The sequence below is a fragment of the Anolis sagrei genome, chromosome Y, assembly GCF_037176765.1.
Source record: "Anolis sagrei isolate rAnoSag1 chromosome Y, rAnoSag1.mat, whole genome shotgun sequence".
Classification (NCBI taxonomy): Eukaryota; Metazoa; Chordata; class Lepidosauria; order Squamata; family Dactyloidae; genus Anolis; species Anolis sagrei.
In genome coordinates, this window is record NC_090035.1 from 26,757,534 (window position 1) to 26,781,930 (window position 24,397).

Consider the following 24,397-nt stretch of genomic DNA (forward strand, 5'->3'; position numbering starts at 1 on the left):
AAGCCATTGAAATCCACAAGCATGTGGACAATTTCAACAGAAAGGAAGAGACCATGAAAATGAACAAAATCTGGCTACCAGTATTAAAAAACTCTAAAATTACAACAGCAAAACAACCAGGCACAGATTAACACCTCCCAGCAAGAGATTTTCCCAGGCTCAGGCAGGCCTTCAAATGCTAATGAAGGTGATCAGCTGAAACATTCACACCTAACTGCAGCAGGGAAGAGCTCCTTGCCCCACCCCAGGCATTCCACAGATATATAAACCCATTGTCCTAATTCCAACAGACCTCACTACCTCTGAGGATGCTTGCCATAGATGCAGGTGAAATGTCAGGAGAAATGCCTCTAGAACATGGCTCTATAGCCCGAAAAAACCCACAAGAACCTAGTCTCCCCTCTGTTTGAAGATAGGCTATTCCCATTCCGTCAGGCCTGGTCTAGTATCACCACAGATGGCTGGGTACTTTCCATCATTACTCAAGGTTATGCAATTGAGTTCTTTGACCTACCCAGGGTGGGCCATGTCCGGCATATGGTGCCATCGGGTCCCCTGTTGGATGAAGTTAAAATGTTATTGGACAAAGAGGCGATTTCCCCCCTGTATCCTTCAATGTTCCTGTACTGTTTCTTCTCCAGTTATTTTCTGGTCGCTAAACGCGGAGGTGGACTGCGTCCCATCCTCAATCTCAGACACTTGAATAAACATATTCGACCAAAAAAGTTCAGAATGGTCACTCTTGCGTCCATCTTACCTTTATTGTCTAAGGGTGTATGGTTTGCCACTGTTGACTTAAAGGACGCATACTTCCATTTATCAATTGCATATCACCACCGCAGATTCCTCGCCTTCATGGTGGGGAACAAGGCATACTGTTTCCATGTCCTCCCCTTTGGGCTGTCCACAGCCCCTGGGTGTTCACGAAATGTCAGTGGTGGCCGCATACTTGCACAAAGGGGGCCCATCTGCCAGAACCCTGGGCAGGGAGGAGGGGCCATAGAGGGACGATGCCAGCGGGAGGACCTGGAAGCCCGAGATCGTCTGCTCCGCCTGGAGTAAGCTGAGGAGCAGGAGGATGAGGAGGATGAGGTCGAGGAGGTGCGCGAACATCTGGAGGCTGACCGACGGCGGCGGCGAAGTAATCTCCCACTCCTCCTAGATGGAGACCTCGACCGCCTAGGCCTCACGCTGTGGCGATGCAGGGAGCGCTGTGGCCAAGGTTGGTTGGGGGGCACTGGTACTGGCACAGCGGGAGCTCCTTTCCCAACAAGCTCGCCCCCTCCGGGGGTATCCCCATTATCCAGCTGGGCGCGATGGAGATTCCCCTCGGCCGCTTCACCCAACCCCGACGGGGGTGGAGTGGTGAGGGCTCCCTCAGACAGGGGAACCAGCAGGAGGGGTAAAGGCACTGGAGCCGCAGCAGCAGCCCCTGCCAACGCCGGTGGCATCGGGGACTCCCGAGCTCGGCTCAGAGGTGGGGGCGAGAAGATCGGCATCGGCGCAGCGGGCAGCGTCTGGCAAGCCTGCGCCATGGTGGGCGCATGCGCGGACAGAGGAGTCGACATCGAGAGCACCGCCAGGGGTATCTCAGCCGCTTGTAGGGGGAGCACGGCTTCAGTCAGGCCCTCCGGAGTCAGCAGAGGCGCAACGGCACAACGGGCCTCCAGCGCTCTTCCCACTCTTTCTTCCAAAGTTTTCTCCTGAGCAGAGTCCTGGCGGCCATCTTGAGCCCCTTTGGGCTTGGGCCTCTTGGCCTTTTTCTTGGCCGGGCTAGTGGAGGAAGCCAGAAAAGGTAAGTCCGGACGCTCGATGGGCTGTCCTGGGGGGAGGGCGGCATGAGGGCCCTCTCATAGAGGGCCGCCCTGAGCCTAGACACCCTGTTTTTCCTCGTTTGAGGAGTAAACGAGAGGCATATGGCACAGGATTGGGTCAGATGGGCCTCTCCTAGGCAAGTGAGGCAAAGGGTGTGGCCATCGGTGTCTGGTAAAATATTTGGACATCTAATACACTTCTTGAATGATGTGGTCATCATAACTGAAGGCTTGTTGAGGGAGGGTAGTCGATTCCGGTCTGGGGTCAAAATACCTCAAAAATCAGTCCAATCCAGATCTTAGCAAGAGGGTTTAGCAGAAGAATCATCAAGAAACAGTCCAAGTTCAAAAAACCAATAGCAGAGATAAGATAGAAGATCGCAAGTCACAGAAGGTTCTGAAAGCTGCTCAACACGCGAGCGGATTAAGAGAACTGTCGGCTAGTCCCGCCCACGGGCTATATATACTTGGGAGGAGGGGGGGGCGGGCCTAGCTGAGGGCTGAAAGTGTTCTTACTTTCTAGAAGGTTCCGAAATGTACGATTCACAGTGACTATGACAGGAAATTATCATCATCATCATCATCATCATCATCATATACAAATATAGCAACCTCTATAGCAGTGGTTCCCAACCTATGGTCCACCAATGGTCCACAAGAACTAAAATATGGTCCGCGGTTTCACTGTTACTACACTGTTGCAACAAGAGCAATTGGTCTCGCAAAATCCTCTTATAACAAAATCCATGGAGAATAACACAGCCCAAACAAAAAACCTTTTTTTCTTGGTATCCTTGTTTTTAGGCCTGCTCCTGGGGTTATCTGGGGAGCTGATTCAGAGAATTGCATTGGATAGTCCTTGAATTGACTGGATTGACCTTGAAGGAGCTGGGGGCGGTGACAACCGACAGGGAACTCTGGCGTGGGCTGGTCCATGAAGTCATGAAGAGTCGGAAATGACTGAATGAACAAACAACAACAAGTCCACATGAGCTCTAGATTATTAAATATGTTTTCTATGGGCAAGCGGATGGCCGCTATGGGATGGTATATGTTCTTTATTGAAAACTAGAGCTGATATGGTCTATCCAATGCAATTTTCTGAATCAGCACCTCAAATAACAAAACCAAATCTAAAGTTGACCAAAAACTGATTCGGAACCCTTTTGGTACTAATGTTGGAGAGTGATCCCTGATCAAAGTGATCCCTGGTCAAAAAAAGCTTGGGAACCACTACACTATAGTTTCAGATAAAAATAGCAGATGACTTTTACCCATTGTCCTTTAAGTCAAACCCACATTTCACAACTGGATAGTGGCCAGATGAAAAGTCCTATCTTCAGAAACCTTGCAAGGAGAAGAGTCTTCTTCAACACCCAGGCTATCAACTCACCGAAGTACAATTTTATAGAAATTTTTTATTCAACATACAACATTTCTTTTTTTTTCCAGCAAAAAAGGCAATATACAGGAAGAATCATTGCACAGGGAGCTACAGAAACAAAAACAAAAAAAAAATTTAAGTACTGAGGGGAAGAAGATAAAGAATGTGAAAATTTTTAAAAAAGGAAAAGAAAGGGGAGTGTAAACTGCAGGTTCTATAGTTTTACTGCACTCCAAAAGGGGGAAAGAAAACCTGATATAGACACAAATGGGCTGCCATTAGCTCCAAACTAAAATGGGGGGAGGGGGGAGAGCCGCCTGGGGAACTACACACAATGAATAGGAATATTGACATCTGTGAAATCCGCTTGCAGGCAATGGCACCCCCTCAACACCCCCCGCCCCCCCAAACACCGCCTCTGAGCATCCAATTGTACACATCCTCCCTTAAATATACATTTTCTGTGCCCCCCCAAGCCCCTTGCTCTCATTATTTTATACAAAGTCAACAACTTACTAAAACACTAGTGAAAATCATGCCTTCAGTGCTAAAAAGGCCTGTGTCGCTTCTCCCATTCCCAGATTTGCTAATTTCCACTATGAAGCAAATCTTCAGAGGTGTCAGGTTCATCTTTATCCTCAGGGGCTATTAATGCATAAACCCAAAGTCTTTTTATACATAACACCTCAAGGGCTTTCAATGCACAACCCCAAGGGTTTTTAATATAAAACCTCAAGGGTTTTCAATGCATGACCTCAAGGGTTTTAAATGTTTCGCCATCTCTAAAAGGGAATTCAAAAGACCACGGATCTTCCTCCTTCCCTCTTTGAGGATTCTGACTTATTTCCTCAGGGAAAAAAAGTGAGGTGTGGGAGGGAAAAAGAAAGCCCAATGGTGACTCCAACTCCACTTATTTTAAAATTAATAATAATGGTATTTTTTAAAGGAGATAATCCACCCAAAACGCAACAAAACGTGTCCGAATAAGTGCCAACAGTGTACATCATGAAGTAGAGATTGCTATTTATTGATGATGTTGAGTTTTGTCTTTTCTCTCTCTCTGTTTGCATTTACAAAGGCGCCCCCCCCCCCCTCAAAAGAAATCAAAGGATATAACAGGAGGAAACAAAACAGGAAGGGAATGTGAGCCTAACCATAGTCATACTGCAGTTGATGGCAGGGGGAAAGGGAACTGCGGGGGAAAGGGAAGGCCAGCCCATTCAACGCATTACGGGTTGAGTCCACCGTCGATAACATTGCCTCGCCTCTCCGCCCCTTTGTGACGCCTCCTTTCGATCCCCCATTAAAAACTCTCGTTGGCACCCAAAGCTTGATCGTTTTGTTTTATAAAACACCTTCATTTTTTTTGCTCAAAAAACAAAACAGAAAAAAGAGGGCAGTCAATAAAAGATACAGAGAAGCCAAAGGGAGCAGCCTCCAAATAAAATTAATTCCACCGGCAGCGAAGCTCCTCTCGCTGGAGACGCCGGGTCGTGTGCATGTGTGCCGGAAAAATCCTACAGTTGGTTGTTAAAAAGGTGCGCACACACACACGCCACACACACACACACACTTATGGTTGCCTCCCCCCCCTCTTTTTTTCCTCGTCTCAAACAAACTTGGGAGAGGGGTAAGTCAGTTATGGATTTTAATAGCTTTTTCAAGGTACGTGTAGCGACTTCTCTTTGGAGCTTTGTTGAAATGGTCAAGTCCTAGCCATGGCCTTGGGTGAGACATGTTGCCTAGAAAGAGAGAAAGAAAGAGAGAAGGGGAAAAAGAAAGAATGAATACACAACTAAGATGTGGAGAAACAAATGCAAGAGCTGCCTGTCTGCCTGAAGTGTCTGCAACTGACAAGCTTGACCTCTGCCTTGGGATGCTGGGAACTGGAGTCCAATGACAACCTAAGAATAGCTCCATAATCTTGTCTCTAAACCTTTTGCAACCCCTTTTACACTAGAGAATTATTTGTTCATAACCCCAGACATAAAGGTATATTAAAAAGTTATAAAAGAAATAAACATCTACTGATATAAACAAGCATCCACAAGTCATGATAAAAAGGGACTGCCCCATTTCCTCCCCTTTTATGGAGTACAGTTCAAGCATCTTCTGCAGAGTTAGCTGTAAATCCTACACAAAAGATTCATGTAATCCCTAAAGTGGTCACTAGGTGGCAATCAGAAACCTTTTTCCTGTTGTCATTTTCTTTTTGGTGAAGGGGACCCCCATTTTGGAGTCAGGACTTTGAATCACTTCCTGTTGTGGGAGGAGTGAATGTAGCCCCTTCCCTTGGTTTCTGTCATTCTTGAACCAGAACCCATCTTCCAAAGCAGGAAAGCGAACCATGTGGCCCCTTGGGACCTCCCTTCACCAAAACAGCAATTCAACCCCCTTCTCTGTGTCCAAATTAAAATTAAACACCTTGAAATGATGTGACCTTGCCTATGGTTGTCCAAAATGGGACCTATGAGGATGCAAAGCGATCCTATGGAGATGCGGCAACATCAAAAATGGGGTAGGCTTCATTTGGCTGACCTAAACCCTAAATAGCATTATGACATGGCCGTCCCACTGAGATCGAAAGGGGAAAAAAAAACAAAGCCAATGGACGATACTCACCGGGTTGGGGTTCGAAATCTTTTAAGTTCACTTCATATTCGTCTTCGTTTAGATATTGGTGCCGACCCATCATTACAATGGCAAATTTAAACTTTGGGGAGAAGAAATTGAGAGATATGAATTTTAAAAAAGAACCCAGAGTTCAAGTACACATTTATCAAGGAATTTACAAAAAAAAAATATTCCTGTGGAACTTCAATCTTGCCTCAGCTGGAATTTTCCTTGCTTCACAATCTTTCATGGGAAATGGCCTCTTGTATCCATCAGGTAATTAGTGCATTATCATCATCATCATCATCATCATCATCATCATCATCATCATCATCACCACCACCAACATTATAGTTATTAATAGGTTTTTAATCCATTTACCATTTTGAGTCTCTTTTGGGGGTGTGTGGAAAAAAGTGGGATATCTATATCTATATCTATATCTATACATATAATAAAAGTCAAAACTTGTATGCTGAGGACAAAAGTGTGGCGGTGTATGTGCCAGCATTCTGATTGGCCAGCCTGAAAGTTCCAACATTCTGATTGGCTGCCGCAGTGGTGCTATTTGCATATGGTCTCTGATTGGCCAGCTTCAATAGGAGCCCCTGGTGGAGAAAAGAGTTCGTGGCAGAAACGGGGACATGAGAAGGAAATTTGCATATGGTCTCTGCTTGGCCAGCCTCAATTCCAAGATTCTGAGATGACAAAAGAGGAAAGGAAAAGGCCAGAGGGGGCTGAGTCAGACAATTACCAATACAGACCAGTCTTGGCACACAGAGCCTGCAAGACCCACTCGACATCCTACTGCAGTTTGGAGGAGGATGAACCATGGATGATGGGACTTGCGGTATCATCACTCACATTCTGAGACAGCTGTTAACCTCATCCAGTGACTGATCAGGACCAAACTTGGCACATAGACCTCTCATAACCCACTTGGTCCTGGTGTAGTTTGGCCGGGAATGGACCATGGATTATGGGACTTGCAGTACCTTTGCTCAATTCTTGAGACCACTGCAACCCTCATCCAATTACCGATAAAGACCAAACTTGGCACACTGAGTCTCCATGACCAACTCTACATCCTGGTGCGGCTTGGAGGAGGATGCACCATGGACGATGGGACTTCCAATACCTGCACTCCCTTCCTAAGACCATTACAACTGCCAGCAATGATGGATCAGGACGACAATTTACACAGAGAGCCCACATGAACCACTCTACATCCTGGTGCGGTTTGGAAGAATTTGACAATGGATGATGGGACTTGCAGTCACTTCACTTACTTCCTGAGACCACTGAGACCCACGCCAATGACTGATCAAGACTAAACTTGGCACACAGAGTCCCCATGACCCACTCTACATCCTGGTGCACTTTTGAGGAGGACAGACCATGGATGATGGGACTTCAAGTACTTCCACTCCCTTCCCAAGATGGCTGCAACCCTCATCTAATGTCCGATCAAGACCAAACGTGGCACACAGAGCCCCCATGACCCACTCTACATCCCAATGCTGTTTGGAGGAGGATGGACGATGGATGATGGGATTTCCAGTACCTTCACTCACTTCCTGAAACCACAGTGACACTTATCCAAATACCAAGAAAGACCAAACTTGACACAGAGAGCCCCTTGGCCAACCCTCCACAATGACTGAACAACACCAAACTTGGGACATAGACCTCTCATGACCCACTTTACGCCATGGTGTGGTTTGACTGTGGATCGAGCATGGATTATGGGACTTGCAGTCTCTTCGCTCAATTCCTGAGACAACTGCAACTATCATCCAATTTCCGGTAAGGACCAAACTTGGCACACCGGGTCTCCATGATGCACTCTACATCCTGGTGCGGTTTGGAGGATGATGCACCATGGACGATGGGACTTGCACTTCCTTCACTCACTTAGTGAAACTACTGAGACCCTCATCCAATGACTGATGAAGACCAAACTTGGCACACAGAACCCCCATGGCCAACTCAACATTCTGGTGAGGTTTGGGGGAGAACAGACTATGGATGATGGGATTTCAAGTACCTCCACACACTTCCCAAGACTGCTGCAACCCTCATCTAATGACCAATCAAGACCAAACTTGGCACACAGAGCCCCCATGAGAGACTCTACATCCTGGTGCTGTTTGGAGGAGGAAAGACAGTGGATGATGGGACTTGCAGTACCTTGACTCACTTCCTGAAACCACAATGACATTCATCCAAATACCAATAAAGACCAAACTTGGCACAGAGAGCCCCCATGGCCAACTCAACATTCTGGTGATGTTTGAGGGAGACTATGGATGATGGGACTTGCAGTACCTTAACTCACTTTCTGAGACTGCTGTGACCCTCATCCAATGACTGATCAAGACCAAACTTAGCACACAGAGCCCCCATGACCCTCTCTCCATCCTGGTGCAGTTTGGAAGACGATGGACCACAGATGATGGGACTCACAGTACCTTCACTAACTTCCTGAGACCACTGCGAGCCATATAAATAATTGATAAACACCAACCTTGATATAGAATTCGTTTCTCTAATAACCCGGGCAGCGCCGGGTCCCCAAGCTAGTATATAATAAAGGTGAAAGTTTATATGTGGAGGACAAAAGTGTGGCGGTGTATGTGCCAGCATTCTGATTGGCCAGCCTGAAAGTTCCAACATTCGGATTGGCTGCCGCAGTGGTGCTATTTGCATATGGTCTCCGATTGGCTAGCATCAATAGGAGCCCCTGGTGGAGAAAAGAGTTCATGGCAGAAACGGGGACATGAGAAGGAAATTTGCATATGGTCTCTGCTTGGCCAGCCTCAATTCCAAGATTCTGAGATGACAAAGAGAGGAAAGGAAAAGGCCAGAGGGGGCCAGAGGGGGCTGAGTCAGACAATTACCAATACAGACCAGACTTGGCATCAAAGCCCCCATGACCCACTCGACATCCTACTGCAGTTTGGAGGAGGATGAACCATGGATGATGGGACTTGAGGTACCATCACTCACATTCTGAGACCGCTGTTAATCTCATCCAATGACTGATCAGGACCAAACTTGGCACATAGACCTCTCATGGCCCACTTTCTTAGTGTGGTTTGGCGGGGGATGGACCATGGATTATGGGACTTGCAGTACCTTTGCTCAATTCTTGAGACCACTGCAACCCTCATCCAATTACCGATAAAGACCAAACTTGGCACACTGAGTCTCCATGATGCACTCTACATCCTGGTGCAGTTTGGAGGAGGATGCACCATGGACGATGGGACTTGCAATACCTGCACTCCCTTCCTAAGACCATTATAATGATGGATCAGGACCACAATTTACACAGAAAGCCCGCATAACCCACTCTACATCCTGGTGCGGTTTGGAAGAATTTGACAATGGATGATGGGACTTGCAGTCACTTCACTCACTTCCTGAGACCACTGAGACCCTTGCCAATGACTGATCAAGACCAAACTTGGCACACGGAGTCCCCATGACCCACTCTACATCCTGGTGCAGTTTGGAGTACAGACCATGGATGATGGGACTTCAAGTACCTCCACTCCCTTCCCAAGATTGCTGCAACCCTCATCTAATGACCGATCAAAACCAAAGTTGGCACACACAGCCCCCATGACCCACTCTACATCCCGGTGCTGTTTGATGGATGGACGATGGATGATGGGACTTGCAGTACGTTCACTCACTTCCTTAAACCTTAGCGACACTCATTCAAAAACCAATAAAGACCAAACTTGGAACATAGAGCCCCCATGGCCAACTCAACATTCTGGTGAGGTTTGGGGGAGTACAGACTATGGATGATGGGACTTCAAGTACCTCCACTCACTTCCCAAGACCTCTGCAACACTCATCTAATGACCGATCAAGTCCAAACTTGTCACACAAAACCCCCATGACCAACTCTCCATCCTGGAGCAGTTTGGGGGGGGGGGGGGATGGACCACAGATAATGGGACTCACAGTAACTTCACTAACTTTCTGAGACAACTGCGAGTCATATAAATAACTGATAAAGACCAACCTTAATACACAATTCTTTTCTCAAATAACACGGGTAGCGCCTGGTCCCCAAGCTAGTAAATAAATAAAAGTAATAATAAATAGTATTAACTTTATTGATGCTGCAAGTCACTTCTGGTGTGACAGAAACGGCGGTCTACAAAGATGTCCAGGGGATGCTCAGATGTGTTATGATCCTGCAAAGGAGGGAGCTTTCACTCTAACAGCTCTCAGAAGCTTTAGGTGCTCTTACTGCCTATTACAGGGAAAACCAGCTGATTCCAAATCCATCTAAAATGCAGACGTGTGCTTTCCACCTTAAAAATAGATAAGCATCTCATGTTCTGAGGATTACCAGGGAAGGCATCCCACTGGAGCACTGCAGCATACCCAAATACCTGGCAGTCACTCTGGAGCGTGCTCTGACTTATAAGAAGCACTGCTTGAGTATCAAGGGAAAAGTGGGTGCTAGAAATACTATTGTACAAAAGCTGACTGGCACAACCTGAGGAACACAACCAGACACAGTGAAGACATCTGTCCGTGTGCTTTGCTATTCCCCTGTGTAAGCCGCATCGAATCCCTTGGGGAGATGCTAGCGGGGTACAAATAAAGTTATAATAATAATAATAATAATAATGCATGCCCAGTGTGGAATACATCTCACCATGTTAGAACAGTGGGTGTGGCCCTTAATGAGACATGCCGCATTATCACAGGATGTCTATGCCCAACATTGCTGGAGAAATTATACTGTTTAGCCGGTATTGCATCTGCCAGCTGCAGAAGGCCACCTTACTGGGATCTGCATGCATTATTCGCCAATACATCACACAATCCTAGACACTTGGGAAGTGTCTGATGTGTGATCCAATTCAACAGCCAGCAGGGTGACCTTGTTTGCTGTGGATTCATCTTGTGTTTCAAATAATAGTAGTACTAATAATTTATTACCAGCCTCTCTTCATAGCTCGTGATGAGATACATATAATAGATATACACAGGAAATTTAAAAGCAAGGCACTGTCATTGAGTTTTAGGTTGAGATGGTCTGCTATGATGGTTTCTTCATAGCAATAATACAAACACAACCATCTATTCAATTCAAAAGCTACATTGTGCTGAGCATGACATCTGCCCTGGCCCCAGAGCCATACCTTTTCAAATTCCTTCTCCTGAATGTCCAGAACAACTTGAATCCTCTTCATCACCTCTCGAAAGTGTTCACCCTACAAAAGGAAGAAAAAGGAGAGGACTTCAGGTATGCTGAAAACAAAAGTCAATGGGGTTCTGAAAAGGCTGGCCCTGAACCCTTATGGGACACTGAACAAGGCAAGCAGAGCAAAGAAAGATGTGACAGACTCTGCTAACCCAAGACAACAACACCAACTGCAGCAGCATTGTTTACTGTCACCATGCCCTAAGAATTAGCCTACCAAAGCTCAAAAGGCACAAGAAGAAATTTTAATAATAATAATAATAATATATTTATATACTGCCCTAGCTCTCCAGGGCAGTATATAAGAGTGGTTTACAACAAAAGTAACTGAGTGACAAACAGGGTGGTTTACAACAAAAGTAACTGAGTGACAAACATTCAATGCCAAATTCAATGAGACCACTTAAGATTGTAGGGAAAAAAGACAGAGAAAAGGGGACATGAAATCATGTTTAAATATCTAAAAGGAGAGGCTAAAGAAGAGACTGAAGTGGCCATCTATTGGGAAGGCTTTGACTGTGTCTTATGGCACAAGGGAGTTGGACTGCATGGCCTTTGGGGTCCCTTCCAACTCTAAGATTCTATAGTTTTATTATCTATCTATCTAGTATCTATCTATCTATCTATCTATCTATCTCTGAAAGGGTTGGATGGCCCTTGGGGTCCCTTCCAATTCTAGGATTCTAGGTTTTATCATTTTATCATCTATCTACATATCTATCTATCTATCTATCTATCTCTGAAGGGGTTGAACTGGATGGCCCTTGGGGTCCCTTCCAGCTATAGGATTTTATGATCATATAATCCAATGCTGCGTACTTCCAGAACGACATTTCCGAGGCACAATGGGACGCACCTGGTGTATCCTTAGCAAGAAAGGAATGCCAAATGTCCCAAAGACCTCTTTCTGGAAGTGAGCCACTGTAATAAGCATCTCGTTCTCCTTATCGAGGTCAACCTGGTCCAGAGGGATTTCCTGCAACGCAAATAGGGGCATCAGGCAGATATTAGAAAGAAGGGGAGAGAAATTGTTTGTTATGGGGGGGGGGGGGGGGACTTAAAAAATATGAAGGCACCCAGCAACTCACCAGGGAAGGGGGAAATGTAAATTCAAAAAAATCCCGCTTACCTCTATTCGAAACGTTCGACTTGTCGCTGGCGATAAACACTCTAACAATTCATCTTCCTGATGGACCCCGATTATTTTGTAACTTACAATTTCTAGCAGCCTGAACAAGAGGAAAAAGGGGGTGTAAAAAGCTTTATAACAACATGCAAAAACAAGAGAGGGAGGTGGTCCTTTAAAAAGGCAATTGTGTCCATGTTAACTTCCTTTTGCTTTTAGTGGAAAGCCAGTAGAATGGGGCAGTTTGGGTTTTGCATGGGGTCTCTGGGAGACAAAGGCAGGAAAAGCACAATCAGAGCCCTCCCAAGAGATGGCTATTGAGCCTCACAGACATCAGCAAGTTCATGGAGAAAACGTCTATAGAATCTCAGGATCCCAGAGTTGAAAGAGATAGCTAAATGCCATCCAGTCCAACCTATGCCTGCCTTCATGCAGGAAAAGCACAATCCAAGCCCTTCCGACAGGCAGGATGTTCTTCCTAATGTTCAGGAGGAATGCTGGGAAAGTTCCTCAAACTTAAAATACTTTCTCAGACCTTCTGTTTTCATTTCTCCTCCAACTAATTCAAGTTGGCAAATGACTGGGATTTGCTTTCAAGAAATGCTGCACACCTAAATAAGCAAAATCAAATACTTGCCTTAGTTTCCCTGAACCTCTCTCGGCAAGTTCTACAGCTTTTTTACATTCATCTAATAGATCCCGGACGCATCCATGCTTGTCTGGATATAGTGTTATTTCCTGAACAGAGGCCAAAAGGGAAAGACAGGAAAATTAAATAAAATGAAATGAGTAAGACAAGCAAATGAAGGTGCGAATTCCTGTTACACGCCTGGCCTGAAATGTACAAACTTTGCTCTCTGTCCCTCTATGAACAAACATCAGCTTCCATTATTTTCAGTGGGGCTAATAATAATCACCATCATCATAATCATAGTAATATCATAGATGTTGGGGGGGGGGGGGGGGGGGAGGGAGGTTGTTGTGTAATTACGCCAGTGGAAGAACTCATACAAAAACCATGCAATTGCAGCAGTAATAGATAATAACAAGGCAAGTAAATAATTTAACCAGCAAGTTATTGGTCCTGGTAATATTGTGTAATGAGATGTCAGGATCTGATTATTTTCTCATCTCTGCCCTCTACAATTCTTAAATGGAGAGGTTTTTATGTGTGATTAAATCTGAACTAACCAAATAATAATAATAATAATAATAATAATAACAATAATAGTTAATTAATTTATTTCCCTCCTGTCCTTGTGGTTCGAGATGGGGGTACAACATGGCGAAATCAGCGAAAGCAAAACACTGCTAAAATACACAGGGGAAATGCAGACTGAAGTTCACAGATAAAATGCAGATTAAAATTCACAAGTTAAAAATGGACTGGAAATTAATACAGCTTCTGCCAGTCTAAGAAGCTCCACAGTTTTCCCATCATTGTCTTCTCTTGACATGCAAAGTTAACTTACCTCTTCCCTAAACTGGCTGTTCAGCCATATGCACTTGAAACTCCTCCGGTTTTCAAAGTCCGTGATTTTCATTTTGAGCTATAGAGATGTTTGAGGAAGGAAAGAGATTTGATTTAGTCCTTCTGCAAATACACCGAAGCCCTTCCCTCCCTGCATCATCCCCTTATATTGCTATCATATTATTATTATATACAGTATTACATTATTATCTTATAAATGATTACTATATGGTCATTATAATTTGTATTCCACATATTATTCTTATTTTATATTATTTTATTATTGGCCATCTGTCAGGGGTGCTTTGAATGCAATATTCCTGCTTCTTGGCAGGGGGTTGGACTGGATGGCCCATGAGGCCTCTTCCAACTCTTATGATTCTATTCTTATTTTATATTCTTCTTCTTCTTCTTCTTCTTCTTCTTCTTCTTCTTACTACTACTACTACTACTACTACTAACTATTATTATTATTATTACTATTATTATTATGTCTACTTTTCTTTTTTCTCTCTCTCTAAAGAACACCCCTTACCTGCTGATAGTACAGTTTCTTAGGTTGCCTCGGCTTGAAGAATTGCAGGAGATCCCTCAATGTCCCATCGTAATTATGTCTAAGTGGGTTGCCTGGGCCATCTCTGTAACTGAACAAGAAGAGAAATGAGGGAGGAATTGCATTCTCCAACATACATCGATGTATACAATCACCACTGTAAAAGCCATGGTGAATTTAAATCACCAAATGCTCAGGAAATATTGTGGAGTTAATAAACACATAACAATAACAACACATAAAGGATAAAACTAGAATCACGAAGAAGTCATAGAAATATAGGTTGCTTACCTGTAAACATAGTTTCCCGAGTGGTAGCCTGTGAATTCACACATTTGGTAACTCCTGCGCGTGCACAGGCAGCAACAGACCCTCATGAGCTTGTTCACTCCAACTGACCGTTAGAGCAGCCCCGCCCTTTTCTCCCCACTCCTATAAATAGCCCAACCGCGGGGCTGCGATCCAGTTCTTCCGCCTCAAAAAGCAGCCTGAAGTCCTGGGCATGACCATATGAGTGGGGAAGATGGGCGGGGATGTGTGAATTCACAGGCTACCACTCGGGAAACTATGTTTACAGGTAAGCAACCTATATTTTCCCCGCGTGGCTAGCCTGTGAATCGCACATTTGGTAGAGTGAGCTTTCACCTGCAAAGGTAAGTCCCTTCCTGCCAAATTATAAGCTTTATGAATTGTCAAAACTATCCACGATGATAAGCGCTGGGATGAGTGAGCTTTCATCTGCAAAGGTAAGTCCCTTCCTGCCAAATTATAAGCTTTATGAATTGTCAAAACTATCCACGATGATAAGCGCTGGGATGACACTGGGAGACCTAAGGAGTTCCTCTGGTATTTTAAGAATAATCTCGGGGATTTCCTATTACCCGATGTTCTATCTAAATAAAAGGTGAGAGCCCTCCTAACATCTAATAAATGCAAAACCTTTTCCAAAGGTGAGGTCGGATTTTGAAAAAGGGCTGGCAGCACTATCTCCTGGGAGAGATGGAACCTCGTAGCCACCTTAGGCAGGAAAGCTAGATCTGTCCTTAGGACAACTCTGTCCTTATGCATCCGTAAATGCGGCTCATAACACCTCAATGCGCAGAGCTCACCCGCCCTACGGGCCGAAGTGATTGCCACTAGAAAAGCTGTCTTCCAGGACACAAAGGATAAGTCCACTGTTGCCCTCAGCTCGAAAGGTGGCTTCGTCAGTGCCGCAAGCACTATTTCAAGATTCCAAGCTGAAACGACCGGTGCAATTGAGGGCCTGATGTTCTTAAAACCCTTCGTGAATTGAGTCACTAGAGGATCACTAAAACAAGAAGGTAAGCCTGCTCTCCTGCGGAACCAAGTCAAAGCTGCCAGGTAGCACTTTAAAGATGATAGGGCTAGACCCTGGTTGGCAAGGTGCATAAGAAATTCTAATACTACTATGGTGGAGGCCGTACATGGGTCCGCATCCCTGTCCTGGGCAAATTTTGTAAATTTCGACCATTTATAAAGATATGATTTTTTCGTGGAGGCCCTCTGGGCGGCCTCCAAAACATACCTCACGTCTTTTGATAAAGCCAGGTCTAAACATCCTGGAGCGGGAATATCCTCCACGCAGTCAGTCTTAGATCCCGGACATCTGGGTAAAAGTCACAGTCGTTCTGTGTCAACAAGAGATCCGTTCTGAACGGAAGCCGTCTGTACTCCCCCCTGGACAACTGCAGAACCAGCGCAAACCATGGTTGATGAGGCCACCAAGGAGTGATCAGAATCCCTCTGGCCCTCTCTCGGCACAGCTTCGACACTACTCTCAATATCAGGGGGAACGGTGGGAACGCATACACTTCCTGAGTCCCCCAATGTATTGAGAAAGCGTCCCCCATGCAGTTCTGTGCTAAGTTCTCCTCCTGTCTTGCACAAAAAAGGTGACACTTCTTGTTGACCTGCGACGCAAACAGATCTATCGTGGGAGTCGACTACTCCCCAAAAAGTCGTGATGCTACTTCCACGTTCAAAGACCACTCGTGATGACCTAGTGGACTTCTGCTTAGGAAGTCTGCTAGAGTGTTTTGTTTTCCTGGCAGGTGGACAGCAATGAAATGAATGTTTCTGTCCACACACCAGCGCCATATCTTCAGTGTCAGAGTCAGTAATGTGGGGGAGTGTGTGCCACCGTTTGTTGATGTAAAACATGACAGTGGTGTTGTCTGTGAGAATCTGAACGACCCTGTTGGTGAGCACTAACTCGAAAGCTTTCAATGACTTCCCGACTGCTAGTAATTCCAACTGATTTATGTGTAGAATGGACTCTAGAGGAGACCACCTTCCCTGGGCTGTGAAGCCGTCTACATGCGCTCCCCACCCCATGAGTGATGAGTCTGTTGTTATGGTCTTGGTAGCAGCAACTTCTTGGAATGGCAATCCCGCACAGACATTGCTGCGCTCCAACCACCAAAGTAGGGAGGTCCGCACTTCTCCAGGTATCATTGGGAGTATGTGAGGTTTGCGTGTTAGTGGGTCGAATAACGAAAGGAACCATGACTGTAGCAATCACATGTTCAGTCTCGCAAGCAGGGTCACCACTGTAGTGGATGCCATGTGCCCTAGAATGACTTGGATAGTCCTGGCTTGTACACTTTTTTCCTGAATAATTTGAAGAATCATTTTCCTTAGATTTTCAAAACCCGAGGTCGTCGGGTAGGTACACCCTCTCCAACTCCAAATCCAGTATTGCGCCAATAAATTGAATTCTTCTTGTCGGCGTGAGCTGGGATTTTCCCCAATTCACGATGACACCTAGGGACTGGAGAAAACAGGGTTTTTTTGACATAGTCTTGTAAAATTTCCTTAGATCTTGCTACACCAATCATCTATGTACAGATAAACCGTAATCCCTGAGGTATGCAGGTAAGCTGCAACTACTGCCATACACTTAGTAAATACTCATGGCGCAGTAGCCAATACGAACGCCAATACATTGAAAGTGCAGGCCTTATCACCTACCATGAAAGCTAGATATTTCCTATGTTGCTTATTAATTGAAATATGGAAATAAGCTTCCTTAAGATTCACCGTTGCGAACCAATCACCTTTATTTAGTAACGGTAACAGGATTTTCAACGACAACATTCGAAACTTCTTAGGTTCTATGTAAGAATTAACATCTCTCAGATCTAAAATTGGTCGTTGACCTCCTCCTTTCTTAGATACCAAAAAGTACTTTGAGTAAAAGCAAAACTTTTGATCTCCTGGATGCAACGGGGAAATGGCCCCTTTTGAAAGGAGTTTGTCAATCTCTTCCTGCAGCAAAGGGGATTGAGCTGTAACTTTAACTCTCCCAACAGGAGGCAATTGCCTAAACTCAATGAAGTAACCGTATTTTATAATTTTCAAAACCCACTTATCGGTTGTTATACCGGCCCAACTATTGAAAAACGGGGCCAAACGATCGCCAAACGTGGCAGAACCATTACGTACTCTCTCATTCTCTTCATAAGTGAAACATTCAACATGTTTAACATCAACAACTTTACATAATGATTCAACCGCGGTTGTTTTGCCCGCTGAGTTATCATCAAAAACGCTGCTTCGGACCCCCAGGGCGGTTAGGTTTACTTTGATACGGTTGAAAACGATTCTTCACTCCATAACCCTGCTTCTTCGACACAAATGGTCTAGAATATTGTGTGGTATATTGGCGTTGTTGCATGTTTACATAGTTTCCAAAGCCTCTTCTGTAGTATGGTGAGGTGTTCTGCTATCTCGGTCGTTGCTGGTTTGTGTTCTGCTTTGGAAAACCATATATCTGTATTGTCTTCTTCATCTCTTGGTTATGTTTTAACTTCTCATCCGTGGCTGTGTTGAATAAACCGTCATGGAGCATGGGCAGTTCTTCTGCTAAGGATCTTCCTTCTTCAGACAGGTCTGATGCTCTCAGCCAAGCATGACGCCTAGTTGATGTTGCGATTGCGAACATTTTCCCTGCTGACTCCGCTAGATGTTTCGCAAAGTCTTTTTGATATTTCGATAGGAGCAGAGCCTCCATTGCAAAAGCTCTAGGTAAACGTTGCTCTTCATCTGGTAATATATGTACATATGGCATTACTTTGTTCCATAAGAAAATCTGATATGTGCTCATATGGGTCGCGTAATGAGCCATTCTTGTAATTAGGCCTGCTGCCATGTGCATCTTTTTTCCCATGGTATCAAGTTTCCTTCCTTCTTTATCAGCAGGTGTTGTTGCTGTTTTCCTAGACTTCTTCCCTTGCCCCACTTCTGCTATAACAGTGTTTGGTTTGAAAGGGCGAACCAACCAATCTGCATTAGTTAAGTCGATTCTATAAAGGCTATCTGCTTTCCTGGGCATGGCAGGTGCTGCCGCTGGTGACCCTTCTGGTACTTTAGTAAGTTTCAATAGATAAGGCAAAGAAGGCAATGCTGTAGTGGTAGGAACATCTTGTTCATCAGTAGGAAACATTGGGTCTTCCGCTGTTTCCTGTGGTTTGGCTGTTGGCAGGTCTAATGCTTTTATCATCCTGGACAATATGGCATTAAATCTTTTATATTCTTCAGCATTTGATTTATCCTGGTCTTTGTCTTTAGCTGCTTCCTGAAATAATGGGTTCTCATCTGATGAATCAGATAAGTCCATAAAAGTCTCTTGGTTTTCAGTAACGCTTAGTCTTGAGTGTGGTGTAGAGGGACCCTCCAAGGGATCCTCATATTCATCTCCAACCTGGCTTATTTGCCTTATGTTATGATTGCCCCTACTACTTGTCTTCATCACATATGGATTGGGGCCTGCACAATAAATCATTTGGCCCTGAGGCGTAAGTTGCCATAGCCTACACTAGGAGGCTTGGGGGGCCGCCAATGCTGGCCAGCATTCATCACTGAAGGAGCTTTGTTGCTGTGTTTCCTGCTCCTGTGCTTTCTTCCCCTTTTGGGAGAAGGGGAGGAACTAGAGGAGGAGTCGGAACTAGAGGAGGAGTTTGAGGAGGAGCTCTTCGAAAGGGACTGCCTCCCACGTCGGCGGCGTCCCGCTCTGTCAATCGGGCTGCGGGACGGAGGACGCGCCCTTGCGTGCCTAGGAGAGATTGTTCCACGTGGTTTGCCCAGCTTTACTGATACTGAGGACGTCGATATCGAGACCTCCACTGGATCGTGGACTCCATTCAAGGCCTTAGTTAAGGTAGGAGGGGAATCGGTGGACTCTGATTCAGCCACCTGGCCCTTTTTATTTTGTATATTGGGCATTGGAAGGGTCGCCCCTTCAGCCCGTTTGGCTTTCTTCCTGCACAGATGCTTCCTTTGCTGCGTGATTCCTATCAATCGCTGCCTGCGGCGCCATGTTTTCCTCCCGTGAGGGAAGTTGCGATTTGACTTTTTTCTTTTTCTTAAGTGCGGTTTGCAACTCCTTGGGTTGCATCACCACTTGCAATTTCTTTAAAGTCTTCATATTTGGTGTCCTCTCTGCTTCCTTCTGAGCAGGGAGAAGGGCCTGTTCATATAATGCGGCCTTTAGTCTCAGCTCTCTATTTTTCTTTGTTTGAGGAGCGAAGGCTCGACATATCTCACAAGCCTGGGAGAGGTGAATCTCCCACAGACAGGCCACACATTGCAAATGAGAGTCATTGTCCGGTATTTTAATTGGACAGGAAATGCATTTCTTAAAAGATGTAGTCATATTATCTTTAAAGTTTATCCTTTGCTGTCTTTATTGAGGCGGATTTAATGAACTGGATCGCAGCCCCGCGGTTGGGCTATTTATAGGAGTGGGAAGAAAAGGGCGGGGCTGTTCTAACGGTAAGTTGGAGTGAGCAAGCTCGTGAGTGTCCGTTGCTGCCTGCGCGCGCGCAGGAGTTACCAAATGTGTGAATTCACAGGCTAGCCACGTGGGGAAACTGACATAATACTATGTGATTAATGGGAGGTTTGAGGGGAAGAGTCAAGATGTGGAAAAAGAAGATGTGATAAGACAATTGTATTATGTTTTAAAATGTTTTGGAATTTTCAAAATAATTAAACAAAGAAACATTTAAAAAGTCAGAAAAATTAAAATTTTAAAATAAAAAGGAATTAAAAAAAGAATCGCAGGTGATCTCTCAAAGTCCCATCGTAATTATTTATGCCTTAAGAGAGTTTCCTGGGCCATCTCTGTAATGAGGGAGGGATTGCATTGTCCCTGGATTGACAAGATCTGAATTGGATTTACACTGTCCTTTGTGCTACAAATCCCGTTTTTAACCACATGTGAAGAGAGACGGTTATGAAGAATGGGTATCACATGGCTTTTTGGAAGACTTCAAACTACAACACTCAGCAAAGGGCCAACACCATTAGGGGCCCATTAAGTGTCTCTTCGTGATAAAGGATTCATTCTGACGAATGTCTCTTACCCTTGTGACTTGAAAAACTGTAGGAGCATAGGATCAGTATTAAGCCTCTGGGCGACAGTCTTGGCAACCTAAAGAGAGCAAAACGGAAGGTGAAAGATTACAACTTGCATTTCTGGTGTAAAGAGTGGCCCAACTCAGGGTTTCAAACCTGAGCAGCCTGAATCGAGCAAAACTTCACATTTGCTTGTTTGAAAGAAGACATGCTCCTACAAAATAAACCTTCTTTCACTAGAAATACACACACACACACGCATATACACAGGTGTTGGAAAAGTTGTTTTCCAAATTGACAGCCCCCAGATTCCACTATTCCACTACTGGCATTGAAAAAAGAGGAACCTTTCCCAAGTTTTAAGAAAGGAATGCTACCAGGAAAGTGCAGCTGACAATGATCTTACATTTATTTGATCTTACACTGCGGGGGGAGTTATCTGGTGGTAGCGTTTCATTACAGATATTTATTTCAGGACACCTGAGAGATGAGGCAACAGTCTTCAGTTACCGTATTTACTTGAGTCTAATGCGCCATCAACTCTAATGTGCACCTCAATTTTCAAAATGCTGAAATCAAAAAAAGTATTTGCTGCTGAATGTAAGGCACAGCAGCAAACAGTGTGTAACTGAGCCATTAAAGTTGCTGCCTGCTTAGAACTGCTTCCTTAAAGTATTTGCTAACTAATGTAATGTGCATCAGCAAAAAGCATGCTCTTAGTAATTTGTCCAAAAAAGGTGCGCATTACAGTTGCTGCCTGCTTAAAATTAGAGATAGCACCCCTAAAAAAAAAGGAGCTCTAGGTGTTCCTGAAGTGGCTTCCCTCTTGCCTTGGCTCAGCAATACAATTACTGTATGATGCAAATCTAATGTGCACCCTAATTTTTGCAATATTATTTAATGAAAAAAAATGTCAGCATTACATTTGTGTAAATAGGGTATCTATGAGGCAGGTGGAGGCAGATTTAACTACTGTATATACTCAAGTATAAGCAGAGTTTTTCAGCTCTTTTTCAAGGCTGAAAAAGCCCCCCTTGGCTTATACTTGAGTCAAAGTTTTTATTATCTCAATGTTATTATTTTTATTATTTTACATTTATTATTTTACTCTATTTATTATTATTACATTTATTGTTTTATTATCATTATTACATTTATTATTTTACTCTATTTGTTATTATTACATTTGTTATTTTACTTTGTTAATTCTGTTACTTTTACATTTCCATTATTTTATTCTATTATTATTATTATTATTATTATTACATTTATTATTTGTATTATTATTGGGAGGATAAGTAAGCACATTTACATTGAAGAAGGTTAGAATAATGGTTTAATCAGAGTTGGACAGTCTTATCTTAAAATACAGTTTTATGTAAAAATTGGAAAAGATTTAAACTACTGATGTCTCAAGAAATGTAATTGGATTAGTATCTATTTTTATTTTGAAATTTACCTGTAGCTGCTGCATTTCTCACCCTCTTCAATACATTTCTCCATTGGGGGGGGGGGGGAGGGGGTAAAATTAGGTGCCTCGGCTTATATTTGGGTCAGTTTATATCCGAGTATATACGGTAAATCATAGAATCATAGAAACAAAGAGTTTGAAGAGACCTCATGGGCCATCCAGTCCAACCCCCTGCCAAGAAGCAGGAATATTGCATTCAAATCACCCCTGACAAATGGCCATCCAGCCTCTGCTTAAAAGCTTCCAAAGAAGGAGCCTCCACCACACTCCGGGGCAGAGAGTTCCACTGCTGAACGGCTCTCAGTCAGGAAGTTCTTCCTAATGTTCAGATGGAATCTCCTCTCTTGTAGTTTGAAGCCATTGTTCCACGTCCTAGTCTCCAAGGAAGCAGAAAACAAGCTTGCTCCCTCCTCCCTGTGGCTTCCTCTCACATATTTATACATGGCTATCATATCTCCTCTCAGCCTTCTCTTCTTCAGGCTAAACATGCCCAGTTCCCTAAGCCGCTCCTCATAGGGCTTGTTCTCCAGACCCTTGATCATTTTAGTCGCCCTCCTCTGGACACATTCCAGCTTGTCAATATCTCTCTTGAATTGTGGTGCCCAGAATTGGACACAATATTCCAGATGTGGTCTAACCAAAGCAGAATAGAGGGGTAGCATTACTTCCTTAGATCTAGACACTATGCTCCTATTGATGCAGGCTAAAATCCCATTGGCTTTTTTTGCCGCCACATCACATTGTTGGCTCATGTTTAATTTGTTGTCCACGAGGACTCCAAGATCTTTTTCACACGTACTGCTCTCGATCCAGGCGTCACCCATTCTGTATCTTTGCATTTCATTTTTTCTGCCAAAGTGGAGTATCTTGCATTTGTCACTGTTGAACTTCATTTTGTTAGTTTTGGCCCATCTCTCTAATCTGTCAAGATCGTTTTGAATTCTGCTCCTATCCTCTGGACTATTGACTATCCCTCCCAATTTGGTGTCGTCTGCAAACTTGATGATCATGCCTTCTAGCCCTTCATCTAAGTCATTAATAAAGATGTTGAACAGGACCGGGCCCAGGACGGAACCCTGTGGCACTCCACTTGTCACTTCTTTCCAAGATGAAGAGGAAGCATTAGTGAGCACTCTCTGTGTTCGTCCACTTAACCAATTACAGATCCACCTCACCGTAGTTTTGCCTAGCCCACATTGGACTAGTTTCCTTGCCAGAAGGTCATGGGGGACCTTGTCGAAGGCCTTACTGAAATCCAGGTACGCTACATCCACGGCATTCCCCGCATCTACCCAGCTTGTAGCTCTATCAAAGAAAGAGATCAGATTAGTCTGGCATGACTTGTTTTTGATAAATCCATGTTGACTATTAGCGAGGATTGCATCTGTTTCTAAGTGTTTGCAGACCACTTCCTTAACTATCTTTTCCAGAATCTTGCCCGGCATCGACGTGAGGCTGACTGGACGGTAGTTGTTTGGGTCATCCCTTTTTCCCTTCTTGAAGATTGGGACCACATTGGCCCTCCTCCAATCTGCTGGAACTTCTCCCGTTCTCCAAGAACTTTCAAAGATGGTTGCCAATGGTTTCGAAATGACTTCCACTAGTTCCTTCAATACTCTGGGGTGTAGTTGATCTGGCCCTGGGGACTTGGAACTCATTAAGAGCGGCCAGGTATTCCTGGATGCCTTCTTTCCCAATTTGGGGTTGGATGTCCTCCAATCCCTCATCCACTCCGTCTTGCTGAGGTTGAAGACTCTCTTTTTGTGAGAAGACTGAGGCAAAGAAGGCATTAAGTAGTTCTGCCTTTTCCCTATCCCCTGTCAGCATTGCCCCATCTTCTCCTCGAAGAGGTCCTATCGCCTCCTTGTTTTTCCTTTTTCTACTGACATAAGAACAGAAGCCCTTTTTATTGTTTTTAATGTCCCTGGCAAGTCTGAGCTCGTTTTTTGCTTTAGCCTTGCGGACCTTTTCCCTACAGGAGTTGGCTATTTGTTTGAATTCTTCTTTGGTGATTTCTCCCTTTTTCCACTTCTTGTGCATGTCTCTTTTGTGTCTTAGCACAGTTAGTAGTTCTTTGGACATCCATTCTGGCTTCTTTGCACTTGTCCTATTTTTTCTCTTTGTTGGCACGGTTTGCAATTGCGCCTTGAGTATTTCACTCTTGAGAAATTCCCATCCATCCGTAACTCCCTTGTCTTTTAGTATCTGTGTCCACGGAATGCTGCTCAGCGTTTCCTTCATTTTTTGGAAATCAGCTCTCCTAAAGTCCAAAATGCGGGTTTGACTTGTCTTAGTTTCGGCCTTCCTTTGTACCTCAAATTGCAGGAGCACATGGTCACTTGCCCCTAAGG

The 24,397-nt window shown here is 44.4% G+C and overlaps 1 protein-coding gene across 2 annotated transcripts in view; it reads right to left on the reverse strand.

Moving 5' to 3' along the window:
• Positions 1-3,212: 3,212 nt before the first annotated feature.
• Positions 3,213-24,397, reverse strand: part of LOC137095395 (ubiquitin carboxyl-terminal hydrolase 7-like) — an 80,094-nt gene continuing 58,909 nt past the window's right edge. Inside the window, exons 23-31 of one of the 2 annotated variants that reach the window (XM_067462013.1) lie at positions 20,584-20,651; positions 14,180-14,282; positions 13,646-13,723; positions 12,811-12,911; positions 12,177-12,276; positions 11,904-12,023; positions 10,986-11,057; positions 5,821-5,911; positions 3,213-4,940 (exon numbers count right to left, since the gene is read on the reverse strand). In XM_067462013.1, the coding sequence (XP_067318114.1) occupies positions 4,834-4,940; positions 5,821-5,911; positions 10,986-11,057; positions 11,904-12,023; positions 12,177-12,276; positions 12,811-12,911; positions 13,646-13,723; positions 14,180-14,282; positions 20,584-20,651 (840 nt within the window). In that variant the 3' untranslated portion in view covers positions 3,213-4,833. Of the gene's footprint in view, positions 4,941-5,820; positions 5,912-10,985; positions 11,058-11,903; positions 12,024-12,176; positions 12,277-12,810; positions 12,912-13,645; positions 13,724-14,179; positions 14,289-20,583; positions 20,652-24,397 lie in introns of both variants that reach the window. The other variant, XM_067462012.1, reaches the window with a different exon arrangement.